The sequence below is a fragment of the Glycine soja genome, chromosome 15 (assembly GCF_004193775.1).
Source record: "Glycine soja cultivar W05 chromosome 15, ASM419377v2, whole genome shotgun sequence".
NCBI classification, from domain to species: Eukaryota; Viridiplantae; Streptophyta; class Magnoliopsida; order Fabales; family Fabaceae; genus Glycine; species Glycine soja.
The window spans coordinates 31,402,059-31,425,691 of NC_041016.1; the positions used below are offsets into that span (position 1 = coordinate 31,402,059).

The 23,633-nt window shown below is 37.1% G+C and overlaps 1 protein-coding gene across 1 annotated transcript; it reads left to right on the plus strand.

The window, feature by feature from the left end:
- Positions 1–342: 342 nt before the first annotated feature.
- On the plus strand, positions 343–4,692 carry LOC114387216 (transcription factor bHLH82-like). The gene is made up of 7 exons (XM_028347354.1): positions 343–1,107; positions 1,178–1,279; positions 1,401–1,577; positions 1,955–2,020; positions 2,688–2,753; positions 2,941–3,009; positions 3,831–4,692. Exons 1-7 carry the CDS (start codon positions 580–582, stop codon positions 4,248–4,250), a joined length of 1,428 nt encoding a protein of 475 aa, XP_028203155.1. The 5' UTR covers positions 343–579; the 3' UTR covers positions 4,251–4,692.
- Positions 4,693–23,633: the final 18,941 nt, after the last annotated feature.

Below are 23,633 nucleotides of genomic sequence, written 5' to 3' on the forward strand. Positions count from 1 at the left end.
TGAAAAAATAATTTATGGAAAAAGGGGGTGAATAATATTTTTTAAGATTATTATAATTTTCCTATAATAATTTATTATTTTTATTTTTAGTTGTATTATCTAATTTGTTTTTAACTTTTTCATTTAGAGTGTCATTCATTAAACAGAATTCAAAAATTATTATAATATATTAATTTTTGACCCAATATTACAATAGAAATACAAATATACAAATGCAATAACACTTATATTTTCGTTGGTAAAAATAAAACCCTTCGTCTTTTGCTTTTATTTATTAATTATTTAGTATTTATTTGGGGGATGGCTCATCTTCTCCTATTTAAAAATATCCACTCCAACCAAACTTAAAAATAGAGTTCCATCATACACACTTGCACAAAAACAAAACTCGCTTCCCAATTCCGATCCTCAAGGCCGAACCCGAAAACTTCTCATACCACAATGCTCTTTCCGTTGTTTCCACTTCCTCTCCCACTCTGAGTCAGTTCCCATTTAAAAACAAAGACTCCCTCTAACCCTTGTCCTCATCATCATCATCGCATTTTTCACTCTTTCGTAATTTTACATTGATATATAATTATGCAACCCTGTAGCAGAGAAATGCAAGGCCTCAACTCCCTCTTAAACTCTTCCTCCCAAATCTCCCTCCAAGACCTTCAAAATCACACCACTAACCAGATCCAAAATTCACACATGAACCACCAACACCAACTTGCTCACTTTGATTCAACTTCTCACGACGACTTTCTCGAACAAATGCTCTCTTCCTGCTCTTGGACAGACCTCAACCCAAACAAGCCCTTATTATGGGACCCTAACACCCTCAACGACATCAAGCCCCCCGACGAAACGACGCCGTCCAACAACAACAACGACGCTACTACTAATGTCGCAGCTTTTTCCTCCTTCGATGAGCACTCCACCTTAGCCTCCAAGTTCCGCAACCACCAGATCAGCTCCAATAACAACGCGCCCAAAAACGCCGCGGCGGCGGCTCTCATGCTCCAACACCAACTCCTCAGAGACTCTGGTCTTCTCAACATGCCTCTTTCCTTGCCCGGAAACGACGTCGTGGTTGACGCTTCTACCTTCGAATCCCCCAATCCGGTAACATACCGTAAATTTCTCTTTTTCTTTCTAAATTTGTATACCTAATTTAGTTTTTTAATTTTGTCAGAGTGGTAAAGCTTCAGTCCAAACTCTCTACAACGGGTTCGCCGGATCTCTGCATGGCGTAGGCCAATCCTCGAACCAGACTCAACATTTTCAACACCCTCAGGTTCTTATTAAAGAATCAAGTTATTTTAAAATTAACTTTAAAAAAAGTTATTTTTCATAGTTACTTAATTTAGGTTTGGTATGAATTATTGACGGTTATTAATTTTTTACTTGGTTGGCAGGGAAGTTCGAATCCGATGCAAGGGCAAAATTTTGGGGCGGTGCCAGCTGGTGGTGGTAGCGCGACGAATCAGGCTCCAGCGAGTGGCGCTGCCGCGGGTGGCGCGCCGGCTCAGCCGAGGCAGAGGGTTCGAGCGAGGAGAGGTCAAGCCACGGACCCACACAGCATCGCTGAAAGGGTACTTATTACAGTTTTTGTTTCTGACTTTAATTCTTGGCTTCATTTAATAGCATGTTTAGGAGTTCTGAAAATGGAGCCCAATAATTTCAGGTTGTCGCTTTTGGTAAACAATACCCTAGTCCATTAGTATTATTCAATGAAACTAATTGTGACTAGTGAGTGCAGATTGAACAATGAGATTAATTGTTAGGGTTTGTTAATTATGAATTTTGAAAGAAAAATAAAAGAAACGAAAACAAAAGAAGCCACAATAATAGGACATAGTCGATTTTGTTTTCTATCCGTTTCCCGGGCAGTTAAGCAAAAGCAATGAATATAGTGTTTTTTTTGGTTGTTTGTTATTCTGAAGTTGGTTGTATACGTTGTTTGTGGCAGTTACGTAGGGAGAGAATCGCCGAGAGAATGAAGGCCCTACAAGAACTGGTTCCCAATGCCAACAAGGTAAAATGCCCGTATACCGCGGCAATTAATCCTCAAATTTTGTTCTTTTTTTTAGTTGTATTAATTTATTTAATTAAAAGAAATTGAAGCAAAAGTCACAATAATCGGCGACACGATGAGAGAGCACTTTGCAACAGTCAGGTAACAGGAATTTTGCTGTGTAATATAGGGGCAAATGGGTCATCATGCTAATAAAATAAACTAGTTGTTACTTGTTAATATCATTTTCTTATTTATACAAGGTTTTTAGTTGTTAGCAAGTCGCAGCATATAAAGAATTATAAGATTAATTTAGTAATAAAAAAAATAAATTGTAAATTTAAATTTCTCAACTAACAAAAGTTAATAAATTAATATTTCTCAATAAAAAAAAAAATTGCTTTGAGCGTTGTCTTGCCCTCTCATCATACGATTCCGTGCGTACTTGAAATACTAAGCTGGATAGCAGAGGGGCTTAGGACCCACATCCCACAATGATTACTGGTCACGGTAGGGACCAACAAGGGTTGCTAATCTGACTTCTGAGTGATATTGAAGGGGTAGTCTAGTCTTAACATATGAACAATATCACTATTATAATGTTTATTATGTAATTATTATTATCCTATGCTAACATTAAATGGGTCAATCCCTAATTGAAATATTCGTTTGGTTTGTGGAATGACAGACAGACAAGGCATCCATGCTAGATGAGATCATCGATTACGTGAAGTTCCTGCAGCTCCAAGTCAAGGTGCGCTTCCCGCGTTTTACTCTTGTACTAGCATTTCTTAATTTGATTTTGTACCTCATCAGCATCGAGTAATAGCATATTTTAATTACCCAAGTTGATTATTTAATTAGAGGCTCTAAGTATGGGCTTGTGCTTATTAAATTCCACTGATCCCTAACCTCAATTGAGTAATTAAATTGTGTTACAGGTTCTGAGCATGAGCAGATTGGGCGGTGCTGCTGCTGTCGCTCCCCTTGTTGCTGATATGTCCTCTGAGGTTATTACTATACAAGTGCTCTTCCATTTTCATTCCCTATTTAATCAGAAAAATGTGTGGTAAACATTCAATATCGTATTTAATATCTAGAGAAAGTGAAAAAAAATATAAATATAATAAAACTGATAATGTGTAATAAGAAGAAAAAAATAAAGAAAAATAATTAATATAATTAAAGTGTTTAAAATTATCAATAATTCATGTATTATTAGTTATCTAATAATAAACCCCGAAAACTTTTCACAATAGATGATTTCCTTGGTAGCAATTTTATTCCTCCAAACCGTAATAATTAATAATGCTAGCACAAATTATACACTTCAAAATTTGTCCATTTTACATTGCTCCACACCTAAAAAAAAGAAACTAGTGAAAGGGTTGAGTTTAGTTGATTAAATAATGTGAATTCTCGGATAAAAAAGAAACACTTACAAAAGGAGGTTAGAGGTTTCTTTATATTAGAATTATTTGCTAGCCATACAATACTATAATGAGCCAAACTTTGAGAGGATAAAATTGAAGAAAAAACATGAGGGGTTTCTAAAAGAAGAAAAATAAGTACTCGTAATCAAGATGTCGGAGAGATGAGTCTTTGTTTCTTTTCCACATCCCCACCAACCCACCCAAAAACATTTTCACTTGGCCTTGGCTTATTTCCAATTCTCAAATTCTCAATCACCACAAAACGACAATCCAAAAGCAGCACGCGTGCCCACTTTCTCAGATTCCCCCTATGTCTCTCTCTCTTGCACGCACGCGCCTTTCTTTCTTTTTTCTTTCCGTTAAAAGCTCACGGTCACGTGACGGTTTTGTGTTTGCAGGGAGGCGGAGACTGCATTCAAGCCAACGGCAAGAGTAACGGCGGTGGGGCCCAGGCTTCAACCACCAACACCAACACCAACCAAACGACAGCGACAACAACCTCAAACGATAGCCTAACGATGACGGAGCACCAGGTCGCGAAACTAATGGAAGAAGACATGGGTTCGGCTATGCAGTATCTTCAAGGAAAAGGTCTTTGCCTCATGCCAATTTCACTTGCCACTGCAATCTCCACTGCCACGTGTCCCACCAGGAACGTTAACGTTAACCCCTTGATCAACGCCGCCGCCGGAGCCACCCATTTTCCGACCGCAGCCAACCCCGCCGGCGAAGGGCCGTCGTCTCCGAGCATGTCCGTACTGACGGTGCAGTCCGCCATCGCAGGCAACGACGGCGCCGCCTCCGTTTCGAAGCCGTGATGACGGTGTTTGAGTGACTTTATAGGAAAAAGAAGAAAAAAACAAAGTGAACAAAGGACAGAAAATGACGTGTGTTTTTTTTTCTTAAAAAAAAAGGAGCCGTTAAAGTCTACGAAAATAAGGCGTCAGGGATACGGAGGACTCGACGACGCCGTATTTACCTAGACTTTGTTTGGCTGATGCTAACTTTCAACCAACCAATTACAAACTCCACCATGCCAATTACCTACTTCTTCGTCTTCTTTTTCTTTATTATTATTGTTAATTGTTAACTGTCGCTTTGGGTTTCTTCTGTTCATTGTTTTTAAAAATCTGTAGTGGAATTTCTCTTTTTGGTGTTTCATTTCCGTCTAAACAAGTTAATCTTTGTACTGGCTAGCGTTTACGTTTTTTTTCTATGCGTTCTATTCACTTACAACTGTTACTATGAAGCCTTAAATTATGTTACGAGTGTATTTAGCAATGATTGTGGATGCAGTCAACAAAAAAAAAAGCATTGATTGTGGATTTGAGATTAAATTTGTCTAATGGAGTAATATAAAGAGTGTATATTCTTCATGTTTCCTAATAATAGGAAATTATTCATGCTCATGTAATGAAATTAATTAGTGCTCGTTCTCATGAAAAATAACAGATAAATGCATATAATTTTTTGCTTATTCGAAGGATTGGTAAATTATAAACTACATCAACTATCTATTTAGTTTACTATGCCAACATTTTGGATTTATATATCTAACACTTCAAGAATATTATATATAATGTCAATTTTATTTAATCTTGTCTAACATTCGAGAACCCTTTTCTAGGTTAAAAATAGATTCTCTTGTATCTCTTTGTAAGTAAAACAATTAATTAAAATTTTATGTTTATCCCTTTAAAATAACCCACTAATTTTCTTTCCCTTCTTAAAAATTAATTACATGTACGATAAAGACTTTGATGTGGAAGATGAACAACACTAGTGATAAAGGTACTTTGTAACTTTAAGACATTAAGTGCTTTAGAAACATCTAAATTTAAAGACATAATAATTTTTTTATTTTTTTTAAAGAAATTAATGAAAAAACGATTATTATAATTTTAAATAAATTTGAAACAAATGATATGTTAGACACTAATTTTAGTAATATTTTCTAATACATAATTGGAGCCGGATTCTCATAGTTTTATTGCATTGTTGAATAGGTTTTGCATAAAAGTTTTTAAAAGTAATACGTTTTATGCACAATATATTTTGTTCCAAGAAACATTTTTAGAAACTCTAAATTTAGGACATAATCACTTCTTAGACCATAATTTCGTCATTGTTGCCTTATTTGGAGTGCCCTGCCCTTTCTCCAAAAGCCTTACTATAGTAATTATTTTGGAGTTAATATATTTTTATTTGTAAGAATCAAACTCAATTAATTGCTCCATTCTTCAATCTCTGGTTTATTGATTAAGATCAATATATAACAGTCAAGAATTATTGGTTCTTACTTCTTAATTAGCCCATAATAAACACTGCAATTAATACTAGGTGTCCATAGTATAAATGGCACCGTATTACATATTAGTGATGATTAGGTTATCCTACCATCAATTGTCACAATCAGTGTGTATATATCTCACAAATATCATGGATGAGAAACAATCTTGATTGAGTTGAGTAAGATTATTAAAAAAGATAAAATCCTTTTTTTAAATATTTAACACAATTATATAAATACTCAAATTTAAGATCATTGATTAAGCTCTAATAACTCTACACTAATTAATGCACTTTGTAGTTAACCTTTATAAGTTTTATTCAATGTAATTTACAAATAAAATTTTAATTTATTTCAAAGATTTATTTTACGTTAAATTTATGAAATAAATTCTAATGTGATACTAAGAATTGATTAAATAAATGCTTAATTAAATTCAATTCATCCTTAATCATTTCTTAAGTTAATTTTTGTGCGGGGTTTCATAAAAAGTTTTCGTTTCACGGTCGGGCTTACATCATAGGCTTCTAGTTGATTTGCTGCTATATAAATATATCATACTTTTGTAGAGTGCTCGTCTTTACTTTCCTCGAGCAACAGATAAAAAAGAAATTCTTTCTCTCTTTTCTGTCCTACTTTTTCATTAATACAATTAAAATCTTTCTTTTCTTAAATTATTTTAATTGTTTGGTTAAAATTTATTCTTTTTATATTTTATCTTTTAGGCTATGCACTTAATAATTATGAAATAATTAGAGATGGATGAATTATGCTTTATCCGAAAAGGATGGACAACTTTAGTTAGTAATTTGTTCTTGTAGTATTATTTATATGTGCCTTTTCTTTATAGATATTTTTTTATACGATTAAGAAACTATTTGCTTCGGGTTGCGGGCACCGGAGTTTGGACTTTACGGAGAAAAAGGGAATCAAAATGCACCTTTCCTTTGGGTTAGGTTTATGTCAACGGGAGATATTAAGGCATTAGGTTCTTTAATTGAAAAGAGTTCTTGTAAGATAAACATGCATTTATTTAATTATTCAATTAGTGTTTGTACAACCTATGCGATATACAATTTTTTTTATGTTGAATGTAAATTATAATAGTTATTTAAATTATAATTTATTCTTTTTTAGATATTTTTAAAATGACTTTTTAATTAAATATCTTTGATGAAGTTTAAAAAAATATCATCTTCAAGATGACGTCTAGGATGAACTACCAACATAAGTGGTCCACTATGCACAAAAAATTACAACCATTAGATTAATTTGTGTGCAAAAGCTTATTGTATACATGACCCTATCAAATCCACACTTTGGCATATCTCACCTCTCACCTTGACGACGCTTCTCTTTGTTGTGTGCTATCACCGAAGGAACTCCTCGTTGTTGCCGATGACCTCCCTCACTGACATTGTTCTTCATCATGCTTCCACCATTTATAGTGAAAACTACTTCTCTTTCTAATTCTAATTATTCACCTAACAATCAAACTCAACAATTTAGCGAGACACTTCGATTGTGTTCGTGATCGTATGGCTTCTCACAGCTACATCTCTGTGTTTGCAAACTGCAGCTTTAGATTCAATATTCGATCACTACCACTACGCCCAAATTCATTGTGCTAAGATCCCGCTCTTGACGATCTATACAACATTAATATGATTTTTAAGGAGTGAAGAGAAGAGAGTATGGAACTGAGAAGAGGAAGGAGTTTCTTGAGAGTTTGGAGAGCGGGAAGGAGTCATGACGACACGGGAGTTGTGGCAACGGAATCGTGGTGGTGGAGATCTGGTGAGGGGTGTGTCAGATTTGGGTTTGAATATGATAATTGTTATATTTTATCTTTCAGATCTTTTTATTATTGTGTTCTTGGAGTTTGAATTCACATTTTCTCATTTATTTTGCCAAATCTATTTTGTTTTGTAATTGCATCCTTAAAATCATTTGTATATTCGTAATAAGGTATTACAAGTAGCAACAACGAGTCACAAGTAGCCAGGCCCAACACGAATAACAACAAGGAGCTAGCAGCAGGAAGGCCCAAGAGGCAAGGCCACACCTCTAGTTATCTGAAGGATTACATGCTAGCGACATAAGCGTTCACGTGTGCATGCAAGTACATAAGGATGGCGTAGGTATCTTCAAGAAGCTTAGGAGGAATAAGGGATATTAGCTGTTAGCATTTCTGTTAGGATGTTGAGAACATAATGTATATAAAATGTAAGAAAGCGCTCGTGAATAATAACAGAAAAGCATTCTCTTAGTTTCCCTTCTATCTCTCGATATCTCTCGTTCTCTCTCTTTCCCCTTGGAGGTTACTTAGGCCTCGAAAGCCAAGTCTAACATTGGTGCTTTCATTCTTTTCTGCCATGGCTGAAGCTACACGATCCAAAACTAGTGTTGATCATTGGGAAGATGCCTTCGCGAAGCTTTCTGCATCTATGACTTCGAAGTTCGATGAGCTCACAACCGTATGAATCAGTTGGAGACCTCACGTACCAATCCTCACGTTCCACCAATGTTTGCAAGTCCTTCATCCGCCACAACCACAAATTCTGCTTATCGGTTGAAGCTGGAGGTTCCTCGCTTTGATGGATCAGATCCTGAGGGATGAATATTCAAGATTACGCAATTCTTCGAATATCATGCGACACCAGATCATGATCGGCTTACGATCGCTTCGTTCTATATGGAAGGTCATGCTTTAGCATGGTTTCAGTGGATGTATCGCAATGGCCAATTGTCTTCTTGGTCAACTTTTCTACATGCTATCCACGCAAGGTTTTCGTCTTCAGCTTACGAAGATCCTACGAGAGTACTGTGTAAATTGACGCAGCGTTCAACCGTTTCGGCGTATCTCTCGGAGTTCGAAGCTCTCGCTAATAGAGTTATCGGCCTTCCGACGCCGTTTGTGCTCAATTGTTTTGTATCTAGACTGAGTCCTGCGATTCGAGGGGAGGTGCAAGTCATGCAGCCTCATTCCTTGGCTCAAGCAGTCTCGTTCGCAAGACTCCATGAGGAGAAGTTGCTAGATAGTCGCCGGCCGGGAGTTCGATCTTCCCCTACTACGACCTCCATCCCCCCTCCTTCACGACTCTGGCCTCCTCCTAGCTTTAATCCTTCGGAATCCTCCTTGCTTTCGTCTGTGGCCAAACCACGCTCCTCCACCATTTCTTTCAAAAGGTTGACTCCGACGGAATTAGCTCTTCGCTGAGAACAAGGACTATGTTTTAACTGTGACGAGAAATACTTGCGCGATCATAAATGTGCTTCTTCCCTATTCTTGTTTGTTACGGAGGAGGATGAGTATGCTCAGGAAATCGATCCCGAGCCTTTATTGCCAACGCTCCCTCCTTCTTCACAGGACTCGTCACCGGCGCAGATTAGCCTGCATGCTCTCTCAGGTCAAGGAGCTCCAGAGACCTTACACCTCACCGGCTTAATTGAGAATCACAGTGTCTAGATTCTCATCGATGGCGGGAGTACACATAATTTTCTACAATAAGAGCTGGTGTCTTCTCTGAAGTTGCTTCCCCAAAATACTTCCATGCTGCGAGTGACGGTGGGCAATGGCGAGGAGCTGCAGTGCAACCAGGTATGCATGGATGTATCAGTGCAGATTCAGAAGCATGATTTCAAGGTGGATTTCCATGTGCTACCCATTCGAGGGGCTAACATAGTCCTAGGAGTACAATGGCTTAAATCTTTGGGGCCTGTCCTAACGGACTACACAACTCTTACTATGAAATTCATTTATGATGGCAAGTTGATTGAACTTACGGGGGATCGCGATACATCTATTGATCAGATTTCGCCATCCCAGTTGCGTCATTTGGTAGACACAGGTAACACTAGCACTTATTTTCACATTCAAATGGAACCTCACACCATGACATCGTCACCCTTGGCTCATCCTATACCAACAATTCAGAAGCTCCTCACCAAATACTCTTCCCTGTTCCAACCATTGTCCACCTTACCTCCATCTCGACCCACAGACCACACCATCACACTTCTCCCGAACTCAGCCCCTGTTAATGTTAGACCCTACCGCTATCCTTACTATCATAAGCAAGAGATAGAAAATCAAGTAGCTTCCATGCTCCATCAAGGCCACATACAACATAGTTCAAGTCCCTTCTCATCTCCAGTTTTGTTAGTTAAGAAGCGCGATGGAACTTGGCATTTTTGTGTTGATTATAGGGCACTCAATGCGATTACAGTACACGATCGTTTCCCTATACCTGCAGTGGACGAATTATTGGATGAACTTGGAGGCGTAGTATGGTTTTCTAAACTGGACTTGATGCAAGGGTATCATCAGATTCTGATGAAAGAATCCGATACGAGCAAAACTGCCTTCGCACTCACCATGGACACTATGAGTTTCGGGTGATGCCTTTCGGGCTTTGTAATGCCCCTTCATCTTTCCAAGCAACGATGAAACGCTTGTTTCAGCCCTATCTGCAAAAATATATCATCGTCTTCTTCGATGATATATTGATATACAGTCGAAATCTGGAGGAACATTTGAATCATTTGGAAACTGCGTTTCAAGTGTTAATGGATGGTAAGTTTACTCTCAAGTTCGCTAAATATTCATTCATGCAGAAGCAGATAGATTACCTAGGGCACATTGTTTCCGGCAATGGTGTACAACCCATACCAGAAAAGGTTCAAGCCATCCAAAGGTGGCCGCAACCGCGAACAACTCGAGCTCTGCGTGGGTTCCTTGGCCTCATGGGATTTTATCACAGGCTCATAAAGGGTTACGTTGCTATGGCCACACCCCTCTCACAACTCTTAACCAAGGCGGACTTCGTATGGTCACCAGAAGCTAAACATGCATTTCAAACTCTTAAGGATGCAGTTACGATGGCCCTAGTACTTGCTCTTCTCGATTTTGCTAAGCCCTTTATGGTAGAAACAGATGCTTCGGGTTCGGGTAAGGGTGCAGTACTCTCTTAAGAAGGACACCCAATTGCCTTCTTTAGCAAAAAATTTTGTCCCAAGTTGCTCCGATCTTCCACGTATGTTCGCGAGCTCGCCGTCATCACCGCCGCCGTCCAGAAATGGCGGCAGTACCTGTTAGGTCATCATTTTGTTATATTAACAGATCATCGGAGCCTAAAGGAGCTTATGAACCAGGCCATTCAAACACCTGAACAACACAGGTACTTAGCAAACTTGCTAGGATTTGATTATGCTATCAAGTATAGAGCAGGCAAAAGCAATGTAGTTGCAGACGCGTTATCATGATCATCAGGGTCAGCTACTGCATGTTGGATCAAGTGGCCTCAGAATAATTAAGAAGGGGGGGGTTGAATTAATTATTCCTAAACCTTTACTAATTAAAAATTTACTCTTCTAAGGCTTTTACATATGTAGTTAAGAGAATAAGGAGTAGAAGAGAAACTTAACAGAAATTAAAAGCGGAAATTAAATGCACAACGGAAATTAAAAGAGTAGGGAAGAAGGAGACAAACACACAAGAGTTTTTATACTGGTTCGACAACAACCCGTGCCTACATCCAGTCCCCAATCGACCTGCGGTCCTTGAGATTTCTTTCAACCTTGTAAAAATCCTTTTACAAGCAAAGATCCACAAGGGATGTACCCTCCCTTGTTCTTTTTGAAACCCTAGTGGATGTACCCTTCACTAGAACTGATCCATAAGAGATGTACCCTCTCTTGTTCTCAGTCAAACCCAAGTAGATGTACCCTTTACTTGTACCACAAAGGATGTACCCTCCAATGTGTCAAGACAAAGATCTCAGGCGGTTAAACCTTTGATACTTTATGAATGGGGATACAAAAGAATTCTCAGGCGGTTAGTCCTTTGAATACTTTTGTATAAGGGAAAGGGAAGAATCAAAAGAATTCTCAGACTGTGTCGTTTTGAATTCTTTGACAAGGGAGAAGGGAGACACAAAAGAATTTAGGCGGTTAGTCCTTCGTTCTTTTGGAAAAGGGAGAAGAGAGACACAAAAAGAATTCAGGCGGTTAGTCCTTGACGATTTCTTTTTGGCAAAGGGAGAAGAGATGAAAAGAATGAATAGCAAAAGTTTTCAAGGTTCAGAAAATCAGAAAACTTTGGGAAGCTTTTGGCACAAAGAAGAAGAAGAAGTTCAAAGATATTCAAGGCTTGTAAAGGATTGTATAAGATTGATTGGAAAAGTATATTGAAAAGCAAATCAAAGCTCATGTCTGGCCAAGAGGACCATTTAGAAGAGTTATAACTTTTAGAAAAACTTAAAAACAATTTGAAAAAGTCAAAAACCTTTTGAAGAGTTACATCTTTTGATTTATTCAGAAACAATCACTGGTAATCGATTACCAAATCAGTGTAATCGATTACACAAGGGTTTTATGTGAAAGGATGTGACTCTTCACATTTGGATTTGAATTTCAACGTTCAAAGGCACTGGTAATCGATTACCAAATCATTATAATCGATTACATCTTTTTGAAATTAATTGGAACGTTGTAAATTCAGTTTGAAAACTTTTTCAAATCCTTTTTGCTACTGGTAATCGATTACAACAATCTGATAATCGATTACCAGAGAGTAAAAACTATTTGGTAAACATGTTTTGAGAAAAACCATGTGCTACTCAATTTTTGAGAAAACCTTTTCATACTTATATTGATTAAGCCTTCTCTTGATTCTTGAATCTTGAGTCTTCAATCTTGATCTCTTGAATCTTGATTCTTGATTCTTGAATTCAAGTTTCCTCTTGAATCTTGAAGTGTTCTTGAGTCTATCTTGAATATCTTGAACTCATTCTTTGATTGACCTTTGAGCTTTTTGTCATCACCTTTGTCATCATCTTTTGTTATCATCTTTGTTATCATCAAAACATCTTTGAATCACTCTTGATTCACCATGAAGCTTTGCTTGTACAATCTCCCCCTTTTTGATGATGACAACTTTTGAAATCAAGAAACATACACACACACTTTTTCCTAGTCGATCACTCACATAAATTCTCCCCCTTTGTTTTTGAATTTATGCTTCTCTTAAAATTAAGTAGATTACTCATGTGAGTTCTTGATTTAATCCCTATTTCTCTCCCCCTTTGACATCAACAAAAAGCCAAAGTTCATATCAAATTTGAAGTATTCAAAATATAACTAAACATCCATACAACATTCATGAAAAAAACTATCAACCAAATCATGAAGCAAGAATCATGAAGCATAAATCATGAATAGATTAATTATAAAATCTACATAGTCAAATAACATACTTAATATTTGTTCAAACATACCATGCAAATAAGGAAATAGTAAATTGTTCAAATACCATAATAATATAGCCAAAATACAAGGCTTAAAATCAAAGTACTAATAATATAGAAATCTAAGATGATGGTGGCGGCGGTGGTGGAAGATCGAAGCTTGAACGAATGTAAGATACATATTCTTCAACCTTTGTGATTCTTGACTCCATTTCATTGAAGCACATATCCACTTGTAATTCCAAAGTGTCAAACCTTTCACCAACAAAGGTTTGAAGACCATCAAACCTGTCCATTATCTTTGAAAGGAGAGATGAATCCTCTCCATCATGTCCTTCTTCACCAACATGTCGAGTACCTTTCTTCACCCAAGAGCCATCATGCTCCTTTTGATAGCCAAAAGATGCTATGACTGAAGCGCCTATAAGGAAAGATCTCTTGATTGGAACATAAGGTTCAGAATCAAGAGGGATGTTGAAGTGTTGAAGGAAAAGGGTAACAAGATGAGGGTAAGGCAATGGAGCATTCAATCGCAATGCCTTATGCTTGCGATATCTAACAAGATGTGCCCAATCAATTTGTAAACCTTTATGAAAGACCCACATGACAATGAGATCTTCTTCAGAAACCTGAGCAAGGTTTGAAGATCTCGGAAGCAAGATGCGAACAATAAGGTAATGAAGGATGCAGCTTTGAAAAGCCAATGAACCGGCAATAAGCCTTCCGGTCATATCCGCTTGGTTGGTGCAAACCAACCGGCGGGCATCATGCACAGAAAAATCGAATTTCCAATCATCAATCACTGTACCCTCAAAAGGCACACCTTCACTAGGCAATTTGGTTAAATCATTAAATAGGGATAGGTCAATGACCATCTTAATCCCATAAAATTCAGACATTAGGGTACCTTCATTGATTTCTAAATTAGAATAAAAGGCTTTGACTAGATCAGAATAAACTGGTAATTTCAGAGACATGAATGGAATAAGATTTGAGTTTTCAAATGCTTGAAAGCATTCAAAACTCTCATTTGGGAAGAAATCCATATCTATGAATTTTTGGTCTATAATGGAACGAGAGGAAAAGAGGTTTGTGTACCGTATACGCTGTTCCTCTGATGAAAACAATGATCCAGAGGGAATGGAGGAAGGAATTGGCGTTTCCTGTGGCCCGGAATGCCATTGACTCTGACTCGAAGTGCCCTTTCGCTTCTTCGATGGTTCCGCCATTTGAAGAGATTTTTTGAGATTTCAATCGGTTTAAATGAAAGAGAGTGAAAAAAGATGAAGTTTGGGCTTTGTAGGGAGTGATTTGGACAAGAATTGAGTGAGATATGGCTGGAGGAAAATTTGGGGGTGAGGGTTTTCGAGAGAGAGAAGAGTTGCAGGTTTCAGAATTTGAAATCTGAATATATAGGTGCAGGGACACGTTGTAATCGATTACACAAATATGGTAATCGATTACTAGAGAGCAACATAGCCAGAAATAACTGCTTGTAATCGATTACCAGAGGTTATTTTAGCCAGAAAACAAAAACTAAAAGACTTTCTAGGAGAAAAGAAATTTTGAGTAATTATCAAAATATTTTTTAAAGATAAATATATTAAAAATAATTTATGAATAATTATCAATTATGTAATTCACATATCATATCATGCAAAAACATCAAAACATGTAGATAATCAATTTTAAAAAAAAAAATCAAAACACAAGTATGAAGAATATTGATTTTATGTAAATATATGAATGAATATTTCATGCAAATAGGATGAAATCAATCAACAACACATACTCATGATTCCAAACAATAAAAAACAAACAAATAAAGAGTTGTTAGTCATCATAATCAAAATGTTTGAATAAAAATTTCAACTTAAGAGAAATTTTAATAAGATAATGGTTTTGATATTACCATTTTCAAGATTAAAGTGTCTAGATCTTCAAAGATGAGGATCATGCTTTTTCTCCTTGTTTTTCATTCTTGAGAGATGTTCTCATCATTTTCATAATCTTTGGTTAGAAGATTAATCTCCTTTTCTGAACCATCGGATGAATCATTGTCATCCCATGCAATGTAGGCTTTCTTAGTTCTTCTTTCATCAAATCTTTTCTTCTCACTTTTCTCTGACCATTCTTCATTTGAAGGACAATTGGCCTTGATGTGACCAATTTGGTTGCATTTGTAACACCTAAGAACTTGAGAATCATCTTGTAATTTTCTTCCATTATTGAAATTCTGACGCCTGTCAATTCTTCTTTTCTTGATGAATTTCTGAAATTTCTTAACAAAGAAAGAAAAATCTTCTTCATCATCTGAGTCTTCTTCTTCGTTTTCTTCTTGTACTGATGATGAGGCTTTAAGGGCTATACTTCTCTTCTTTTTGTCATTTTCTTCATTCTGATTAAGGCGTTGAAGTTCCATCTCGTGTTCCTACAATTTACCAAATAAAGTATAAGAGACATGGAAGATAAATCTTTACTTTCAGAAATAGCAGTTACCTTGGGCTGCCATTCCCTACTTAAACATCTTAAGACTTTGTTAATTAAATCTTCATTGGAAAGTTTTTCCTAAAGATGCAAGGTGGTTTACTATATGTGTAAATCTTTTTTGCAAACTATGAATGCTTTCATTAGGGTTCATCCTAAATAATTCATATTCATGGGTAAGGGTATTGATTCTAGACCTTTTTACATCTGTGGTTCCTTCATGGGTTAATTGGAGAGTATCCCACATTTCCTTGGCATTAGTACAATTTGACACTCTAAAGTACTCATCTATTCCTAGGGTTGAAGTGATGATGTTTTTGGCTTTGAGATCATACTGGATTCTTCTCCTATCTTCTTCTATTCACTTATCTCTAGGTTTTTGGGTTGTAGTGCTTGTGCTTACATCTACTATAGTGGGTATGTGTGGTCCTATTTCTATTGCTTCCCAAATATTTAGATCTATGGCTTCAATGAATATCTGCATACGGGTTTTCCAATAATGGTAACCCTCACCATTGAAAATGGGTGGTCTGTGAATGGAATTTCCTTCAGGAAACAAGGGATTTGAAGAGGCCATGAATCTTGAAGTTGTTAAACTTTCTACAAGATACCTGCTCTGATACCACTTGTTGGATCAAGTGACCTCAGAATAATTAAGAAGGGGGGGTTGAATTAATTATTACTAAATCTTTACTAATTAAAAATTTACTCTTCTAAGGCTTTTACATATGTTGTAAAGAGAATAAGGAGTAGAAGAGAAACTTATCAGAAAGTAAAAGCGGAAATTAAATGCACAGCGAAAATTAAAAGAGTAGGGAAGAAGGAGACAAACACAAAAGAGTTTTTATACAGGTTCGGAAACAACCTGTGCCTACATCCAGTCTCCAAGCGACCTGCGGTCCTTGAGATTTCTTTCAACCTTGTAAAAATCCTTTTACAAGCAAAGATCCACAAGGGATGTACCCTCCCTTGTTCTCTTTGAAAACCTAGTGGATGTACCCTCCACTAGAGCTGATCCACAAGAGATGTACCCTCTCTTGTTCTCAGTCAAACCCAAGTAGATGTACCCTCTACTGTACCACAAAGGATGTACCCTCCAATGTGTCAAGACAAAGATCTCAGGCGGTTAAACCTTTGATACTTTGTGAATGGGGATACAAAAGAATTCTCAGGCGGTTAGTCCTTTGAATACTTTTGTATAAGGGAATGGGAAGAATCAAAAGAATTCTTAGACTGTGTCATTTTGAATTCTTTGACAAGGGAGAAGGGAGACACAAAAGAATTCAGGCGGTTAGTCCTTCGTTCTTTTGGAAAGGGGAGAAGAGAGACAGAAAAAAAATTCAGGCGGTTAGTCCTTGGCGAATTCTTTTTGGCAAAGGGAAAAGAGATGAAAAGAATGAATAGCAAAAGTTTTCAAGGTTCAGAAAACCAGAAAAATTTGGAAAGCTTTTGGCACAAAGAAGAAGAAGAAGTTCAAAGAGATTCAAGGCTTGTAAAGGATTGTATAAGATTGATTGGAAAAGTATATTGAAAAGCAAATCAAAGCCTTGCTTTTATAGACTCTTCATGTCTGGCCAAGAGAACCATTTAGAAGAGATAACTTTTAGAAAAACTTAAAAAACAATATGAAAAAGTCAAAAACCTTTTGAAGAGTTACATCTTTTGATTTATTCAGAAACAATCACTGGTAATCGATTACCAAATCAGTGTAATCGATTACACAAGGATTTTATGTGAAAGGATGTGACTCTTCACATTTGAATTTGAATTTCAACGTTCAAAGGCACTGATAATCGATTACCAAAACATTGTAATCGATTACAGCTTTTTGAAATTAATTGGAACATTGTAAATTCAATTTGAAAACTTTTTCAAATCCATTTTGCTACTGGTAATCGATTACAACAATCTGATAATCGATTACCAGAGAGTAAAAACTCTTTGGTAAACATGTTTTGAGAAAAACCATGTGCTACTAAATTTTTGAGAAAACCTTTTCATACTTATCTTGATTAAGCCTTCTCTTGATTCTTGAATCTTGAGTCTTGAATCTTGATCTCTTGAATCTTGATTCTTGAATTCAAGTTTCCTCTTGAATCTTGAAGTGTTCTTGAGTCTATCTTGAATATCTTGAACTCATTCTTTGATTGACCTTTGAGCTTTTTGTCATCACCTTTGTCATCATCTTTTGTTATCATATTTGTTATCATCAAAACATCTTTGAATCACTCTTGATTCACCATGAATCTTTGCTTCTACACTGCCTTGTTCTTCATTCTTTCAATGCCACATTTTACCTTCCTTGAGGACTTGCGCAAAGAGTTGTAGACACATAATGAGTTTGTAACTTTGAAAGAAAGGACTCGCTTGGATACGACAACATATCCTGATCATTCGTTGACCCCTCACTTCATCCTACATCGAGGTCACATTTGGCTTCCCTCAGATTGTTCATTCATCAAGACCTTACTCATGGAGTTTCATCAATCACCAACTGGGGGTCATATGGGTTTTCATAAAACCTTGAATCAAGTCGCTGAGAACTTTATTTGGAACACCATGGCTGTTGACACTCGAAAGTTTGTTGCAAGCTGTTTGGATTGTCAACTTTTAAAATATGAACTTGCAAAGCCCAGAGGCTTACTGATGGAAGCTTTCTTGTGGGGCTTCTATGGAGGATGGATCTTTGAGCTTCAATGAGGTCCTTTAATGGTGATTTTCCACCATGGAGATGCAGCAAAAGACAAAGGAGAAGAGGTGAGAGGAGGCGCCATCCACTAAGGAATAAGCCATGGAAGAAGGAGCTTCACCACCAAGATGAGCCTTGGATAAGAAGCTTGGAGAGGATGCTTCAATGGAGGAAAAGAAAGAGGGAGAGAAAGAGAGAGGGGGGAGCACGAAATTGAAGGAAGAAAAAGGGAGAGAAGTTGAACTTTGAGTTGTGTCTCACAAGACTCTCATTCATCAAAGTTACAACAAGTGTTACACATGCTTCTATTTATAGACTAGGTAGCTTCCTTGAGAAGCTTCTTTGAGAAAACTTCCTTGAGAAGCTAGAGCTTAGCTACACACACCCATCTAAAAACTAAGCTCACCTCCTTGACAAAATACATGAATATACAAAAAAAAAGTCCCTACTACAAAGACTACTCAAAATGCCCTGAAATACAAGGCTAAAACCCTATACTAATAGAATGGCCAAAATACAATGCCCAAAAGAAGGAAATATTCTAATATTTACAAAGAAGAGTGGATCCAACCTTGACCCATGGGCTCAAAAATCTACCCTAAGGTTCATGAGAACCCTAGGGCCTTCTTTAGTAGCTCTAGCCCAAGCCTCTTGGAGTCTTCTATCCAATACCCTTGGGGGGTAGGATTGCATCATCCCCTCCACCTTGGAAAGGATTTGACCTCAAATCCCGAGGTTCTTCATACTCTGGGCTCCTTCCCTCGACACCTGTAAAAAGAATAAAAACATATGTATTAGTGGTGTTGGGTATGTTAGAGTAGGGTAAGGTCTGAAAACTCCTTTCATGGACATCTTCCCATGAGGGAACATGGTTCCTCACCAACTCAATGAGTGGTGCTACAAGTATAGAAAAATATGGGACAAACCTTTTGTAAAAGTTTGTTAAGTCATGGCAGCCCCAAATTTCCCTTATACTTGGTGGAGTGGGCCAATCAGGAATGACCTTTATTCTCTTAAGGTCCGTGGGAACCCCTTGATCACTATTTAAAAAATTAAGGAATGTAATGCAATAAAGCGTACCTTTTTTTGTATTTTTATGTCGATTATTCCTACAAAAAAATACGACAAACCTAAGGTGTCCCATATGAGCACCTAGGTTTGTATTAAAACCAAAAATAAGAACAAACCTACCTAATGAGTCCCTATGTACATGAATCATGAAGACATTGGGTGCAGACTGATTTTACAAAAGAGGGTTGCAACACTCAACAAATTAATCATATCACTTATTGTAGGGATTTGGTGCCTAATAATACCTATTTTGGGCACCAACAAAGCACAAGGATTTAAGCTCTTACGAACCAAACCCTCATCCAACAACTCCTTTACTTGAGGAATAACCTCAAGCCCAAGAGGTGTGGCAGTGCTAACAAGTGTCTTTTTACAAAGGAGAAGATGTGGAGGTTGTCTAAGAGGGGAAGTTTCTTTAATATTTGTCTTTATTTCAAAATGACTTTCCTTCTTAACTAACCTCTTGGAGGAGACACTTACCTCCTTACACTCCTCCTTAACCATTAAAGGTTGTCCTTCTTCTTGGGGGTAGATTTCTTCACTAGATTCTTCCCCTTTTGCTTCTTCACTTTCACTAGAGGAAGGTGACATAGTAGACTCATCTTGGCTACAATAAATGTCTTGGCTCCTCATAATCATGGTTTTTGTGGTGGGGCATTGAGAAGTAATGTGTCCTATTCCAAGACATTTAAAGCACTTTATAGAGCTAGTCTTCTCTTGCATACTAGCCTTAGGGGCTTGCTTTTCTATTGTCTTCCCCTTATCATCTTTGGGCTTAGAAGGTGTCACCCCTAAGATGCCTTGACCTTGGTCTTTCTTTGGATAAGAGTGAGAGCCATAAGATTTTGATGTAGACTTCTTTTTAAGTTGTTGCTCTACCCTTATTTCCCAAACTAAGTTAGCCTCTACATTGTCCTTCCCATGGAAGTATGGGAGGTTAATGTTAGCCTCTTGAGGCTTTCTTTCCTTTTCTCTTCTATGGGAGTGAGGTCTAAGATGTGACCTATGCCTTCCTTCATAATAGTCACGAAGTTCTTCACTTAGGCTTTTACAAGAGTTATGACTACTATAGGAGGCATATTTTTCTCTTTTCATTTCTTTCATTATTTTTCTTCTTTCTTCCTCTATTATTTTCTTTCTTTCATCTTGACTTGTTTCTTCCACTCTTTTTTTTTCCTTTTTCTTTTCTCTCTTGTTTTTCTTTCCATAACTTGAGGGAACTCAACTCATCTAAGATTCTAGATAAAGGGTCTTTATGACTAGTACCCTCACCATTAACACTAGATGAATGATGACTCATGTTGGTTCCTAAGTTGTGGTTCTTTCTTGTTGGAGGTTTGAAAAAAAAAAGGTAAAAGAAACTATGGTTGAAACTAGCCAAAATAAACACTAAAAGAGGTGTGAAAGATAAGGGAAAAAACTTATTGGAAAAATGCAAGCTATCTAGGTGGTTTGACAATGGAAGGTAAATGAAATAAGCTATGAAAGTAAGCAAGAAAAGTAAACTAGGTGAATCCTAAGAGTGTTTGGATGACCACATTCAAGGTTCCCAACAAAACACTCACTATCCTAAGGAAAAATTGCCTAAAATTATTATAGACAAATGGAAGTTTGGTAACCTATTGGAGGCTCCCAACACACTTCCAATGAAAGGCCTTTTTGTTACAAAACTTGAAAGCAATGAACGTAAGTAAATTGCAAATTACAAAATTACAAAACGGTCCTCAATTTTTGTGGTTGTTCTCTCTTTGGTGATTCACTCAATTTGGAGTGCTTCTTAGTCCAATTGCTCTTAAGGTGGTTGGCCCCTTTCTTCTTGACTCAAATTCTTCAAGGGATGGCACCAATCCTCCTTCCAATTCCCTATATGGCAACCCACAAACAAGGAAACAAAGAGACAAGCAATAACCAAAGACCAAAAATAATGAAATGAAAGCTAAACCAATGGAATTTTAACAAGAAATTTTTTCAAGGATTACTCAACAATTAAAGCAATGAAAAGGACATAGAAGCAAGCTAGGACTCAAAGAGAAACTTAGAATGACTCTAAAGTAGAGTAAAAAAAACTATAAAAAAAGACTCAACAAACCTCTAGCTTTGGCACTTGTTTTCACAGTAATTTTCAATTGAAATTTCGGAACTAAGATTGGTATAACATAGGCACCAATTATAGAATAAATTTTGAGCCAAAACAACAAGCACATTTCCTTTTCACTTTTTTTTCCTGGATACTAATTTTTCTGCCAACTTGTGTGATTTTTAGTATTTTTTCCTTTTATCCAAATCACTTGGTTATTTTTTTTATAACTTTTTTCCAGAGGTCTAGCAAATTCAGTAAAACTTTCAGCTCAAAATTCGAAGTAACCAATTCTCAGTAATTTTTACAAGTTTGTATGTCCAAGCTGCCGGCACCAGCGATTTTTTTTTTAAGCATGGTATATTGATTGCCTTGGGCTTACTTTCAACCTTCCTATGTATGTTGAACTCACTAGGATTGTTTACCACAGTTTTAGGAGTTCAATATTCACTTAGGATCAACATTTCAGCCAACATTTCAATCACCAAAACTCAAATTCACAATAGACACAATCAAAAGGAAACCTAAAAGTTCAAGAAAAGGTTCATAATCAAAGACTCTCTAAGAATTTTGCATGAACATGTTAAGGACTAATTAACATGAAAGATTTGACTCAAATCAAATAATAGGCTAAATTAATTTCATACACTCATGAACAAATGAGTTAGACAAAGAAACAAGAAAAAAAAATTCAGCACAGCATAAGAAATCTTATGTGACAAGTTTCATGACTAGACATGACTTCTATGACAAAACTACAATAGGTGAACAAGTCACTCTAGATTTTTGAGGTTTTCTTCTACTTTAATATTTTTGTAAGAATTTTATGGTTTAGGTTTCAGCCACAAAAAATAACAAGACAAAACTCAAAGAACCTAAACTCAACACAATTCATGGTTCAAGAACAAGAACAAGAAATTTGAACCATAGAAAATCAAATCTAGCTTCTATAGCAAGTTTAATCGGTGGAAACTCTAAAGAATCATGTTAAAAACATTTATCACAAGACATGTGAGGAGATACATGGAGAAAAAATGAAGAAACAACAATGGAAGAGAAGTTAAAGCAAAAAATTAATGGAGGTTTAAGGAGCACCTACTTGAAGCTCTTGCGCTCTGATACCACTTGATGGAAGCTTGCTTGTGGGGCTTCTATGGAGGATGGATCTTTGAGCTTCAATGAGGTCCTTTAATGGTGATTTTCCACCATGGAGATGCAGCAAAAGACAAAGGAGAAGAGGTGAGAGGAGGCGCCATCCACTAAGGAATAAGCCATGGAAGAATGAGCTTCACCACCAAGATGAGCCTTGGATAAGAAGCTTGGAGAGGATGCTTCAATGGAGGAAAAGAAAGAGGGAGAGAAAGAGAGAGGGGGGAGCACGAAATTGAAGGAAGAAAAAGGGAGAGAAGTTGAACTTTGAGTTGTGTCTCACAAGACTCTCATTCATCAAAGTTACAACAAGTGTTACACATGCTTCTATTTCGCGGCCCAACAAGCCCGTTGACACGCGGAGATTTACGTCATCTTCCGCGATCACAAGATTTGTCATACTGACATTTGAGTCACGCTGACAGGCGGAGATACCCGAGTGGTTATCCGTGTAATCTTTCTTTTGCTATCTCTAAGACTCAAAGCATGATAGCTAGCTGAGTGGATAAACGTGCAGATATATATTATGCGCCCTTTATCATTCAGATTCCGCAAGTTGGGTGATAAACGCGCAGAGACAAATTCTACGCCCTTTGTCATTTCGCACACCTTTTTGCCACCCAGGCTCGATCGGGTCTAGCAAAATGCAGAGACAAATTATGGTCATTCTGCGTCTTGTATCAACCGAGAGGAACAAATTCGACAGTATCGGGATGATGTGTCGGTACTGATCATTTTCAGATTTTTGCAGGTTCCGTTGACAGGAAGGTTCACTGACCGAAAGGTGTGTCGCTCGAACGGAATTAGTGTCTTATCTTTACTTCCCTTTTATCTCCAATAAAAGAAAAGTAAAGAGGGGCAACTGTCATACCCTAATTTCGTCCAGGGACCTTTGCTTGGTGGCATGCAACTTTCATTTAACCTTTTTGAGGTACTTGGCACCCATCGTCAGGCAATTTGTGAAGTTCTGTGACATGCCGGAACTCAAAAGGAAGCATCGTTGCACAATTCGGGAGGTTCCGTAACATTCCGTAAGTCAAAAAGGGGATGATTATGTAATCCGCAAGGTTCCATAACATTACGGAAAGAAAATAGGTATCGTTACAAAATTCGTAAGTTTCCGTAACTTTACGAAAAAAGAATCACCAAAAAAAGGACAGGGGGTGTATTTAGCAGAAATGGGGATGCAAA

Excerpts from the sequence above, each read along its gene's own strand:
- LOC114387216 (XM_028347354.1), top strand. The coding sequence starts at position 580 with ATGCAACCCTGTAGCAGAGAAATGCAAGGCCTCAACTCCCTCTTAAAC. Across the intron at positions 1,108-1,177 it reads CCTTCGAATCCCCCAATCCG|AGTGGTAAAGCTTCAGTCCA; the intron begins GTAACATACCGT and ends TAATTTTGTCAG. Across the intron at positions 2,021-2,687 it reads TGGTTCCCAATGCCAACAAG|ACAGACAAGGCATCCATGCT; the intron begins GTAAAATGCCCG and ends GTGGAATGACAG.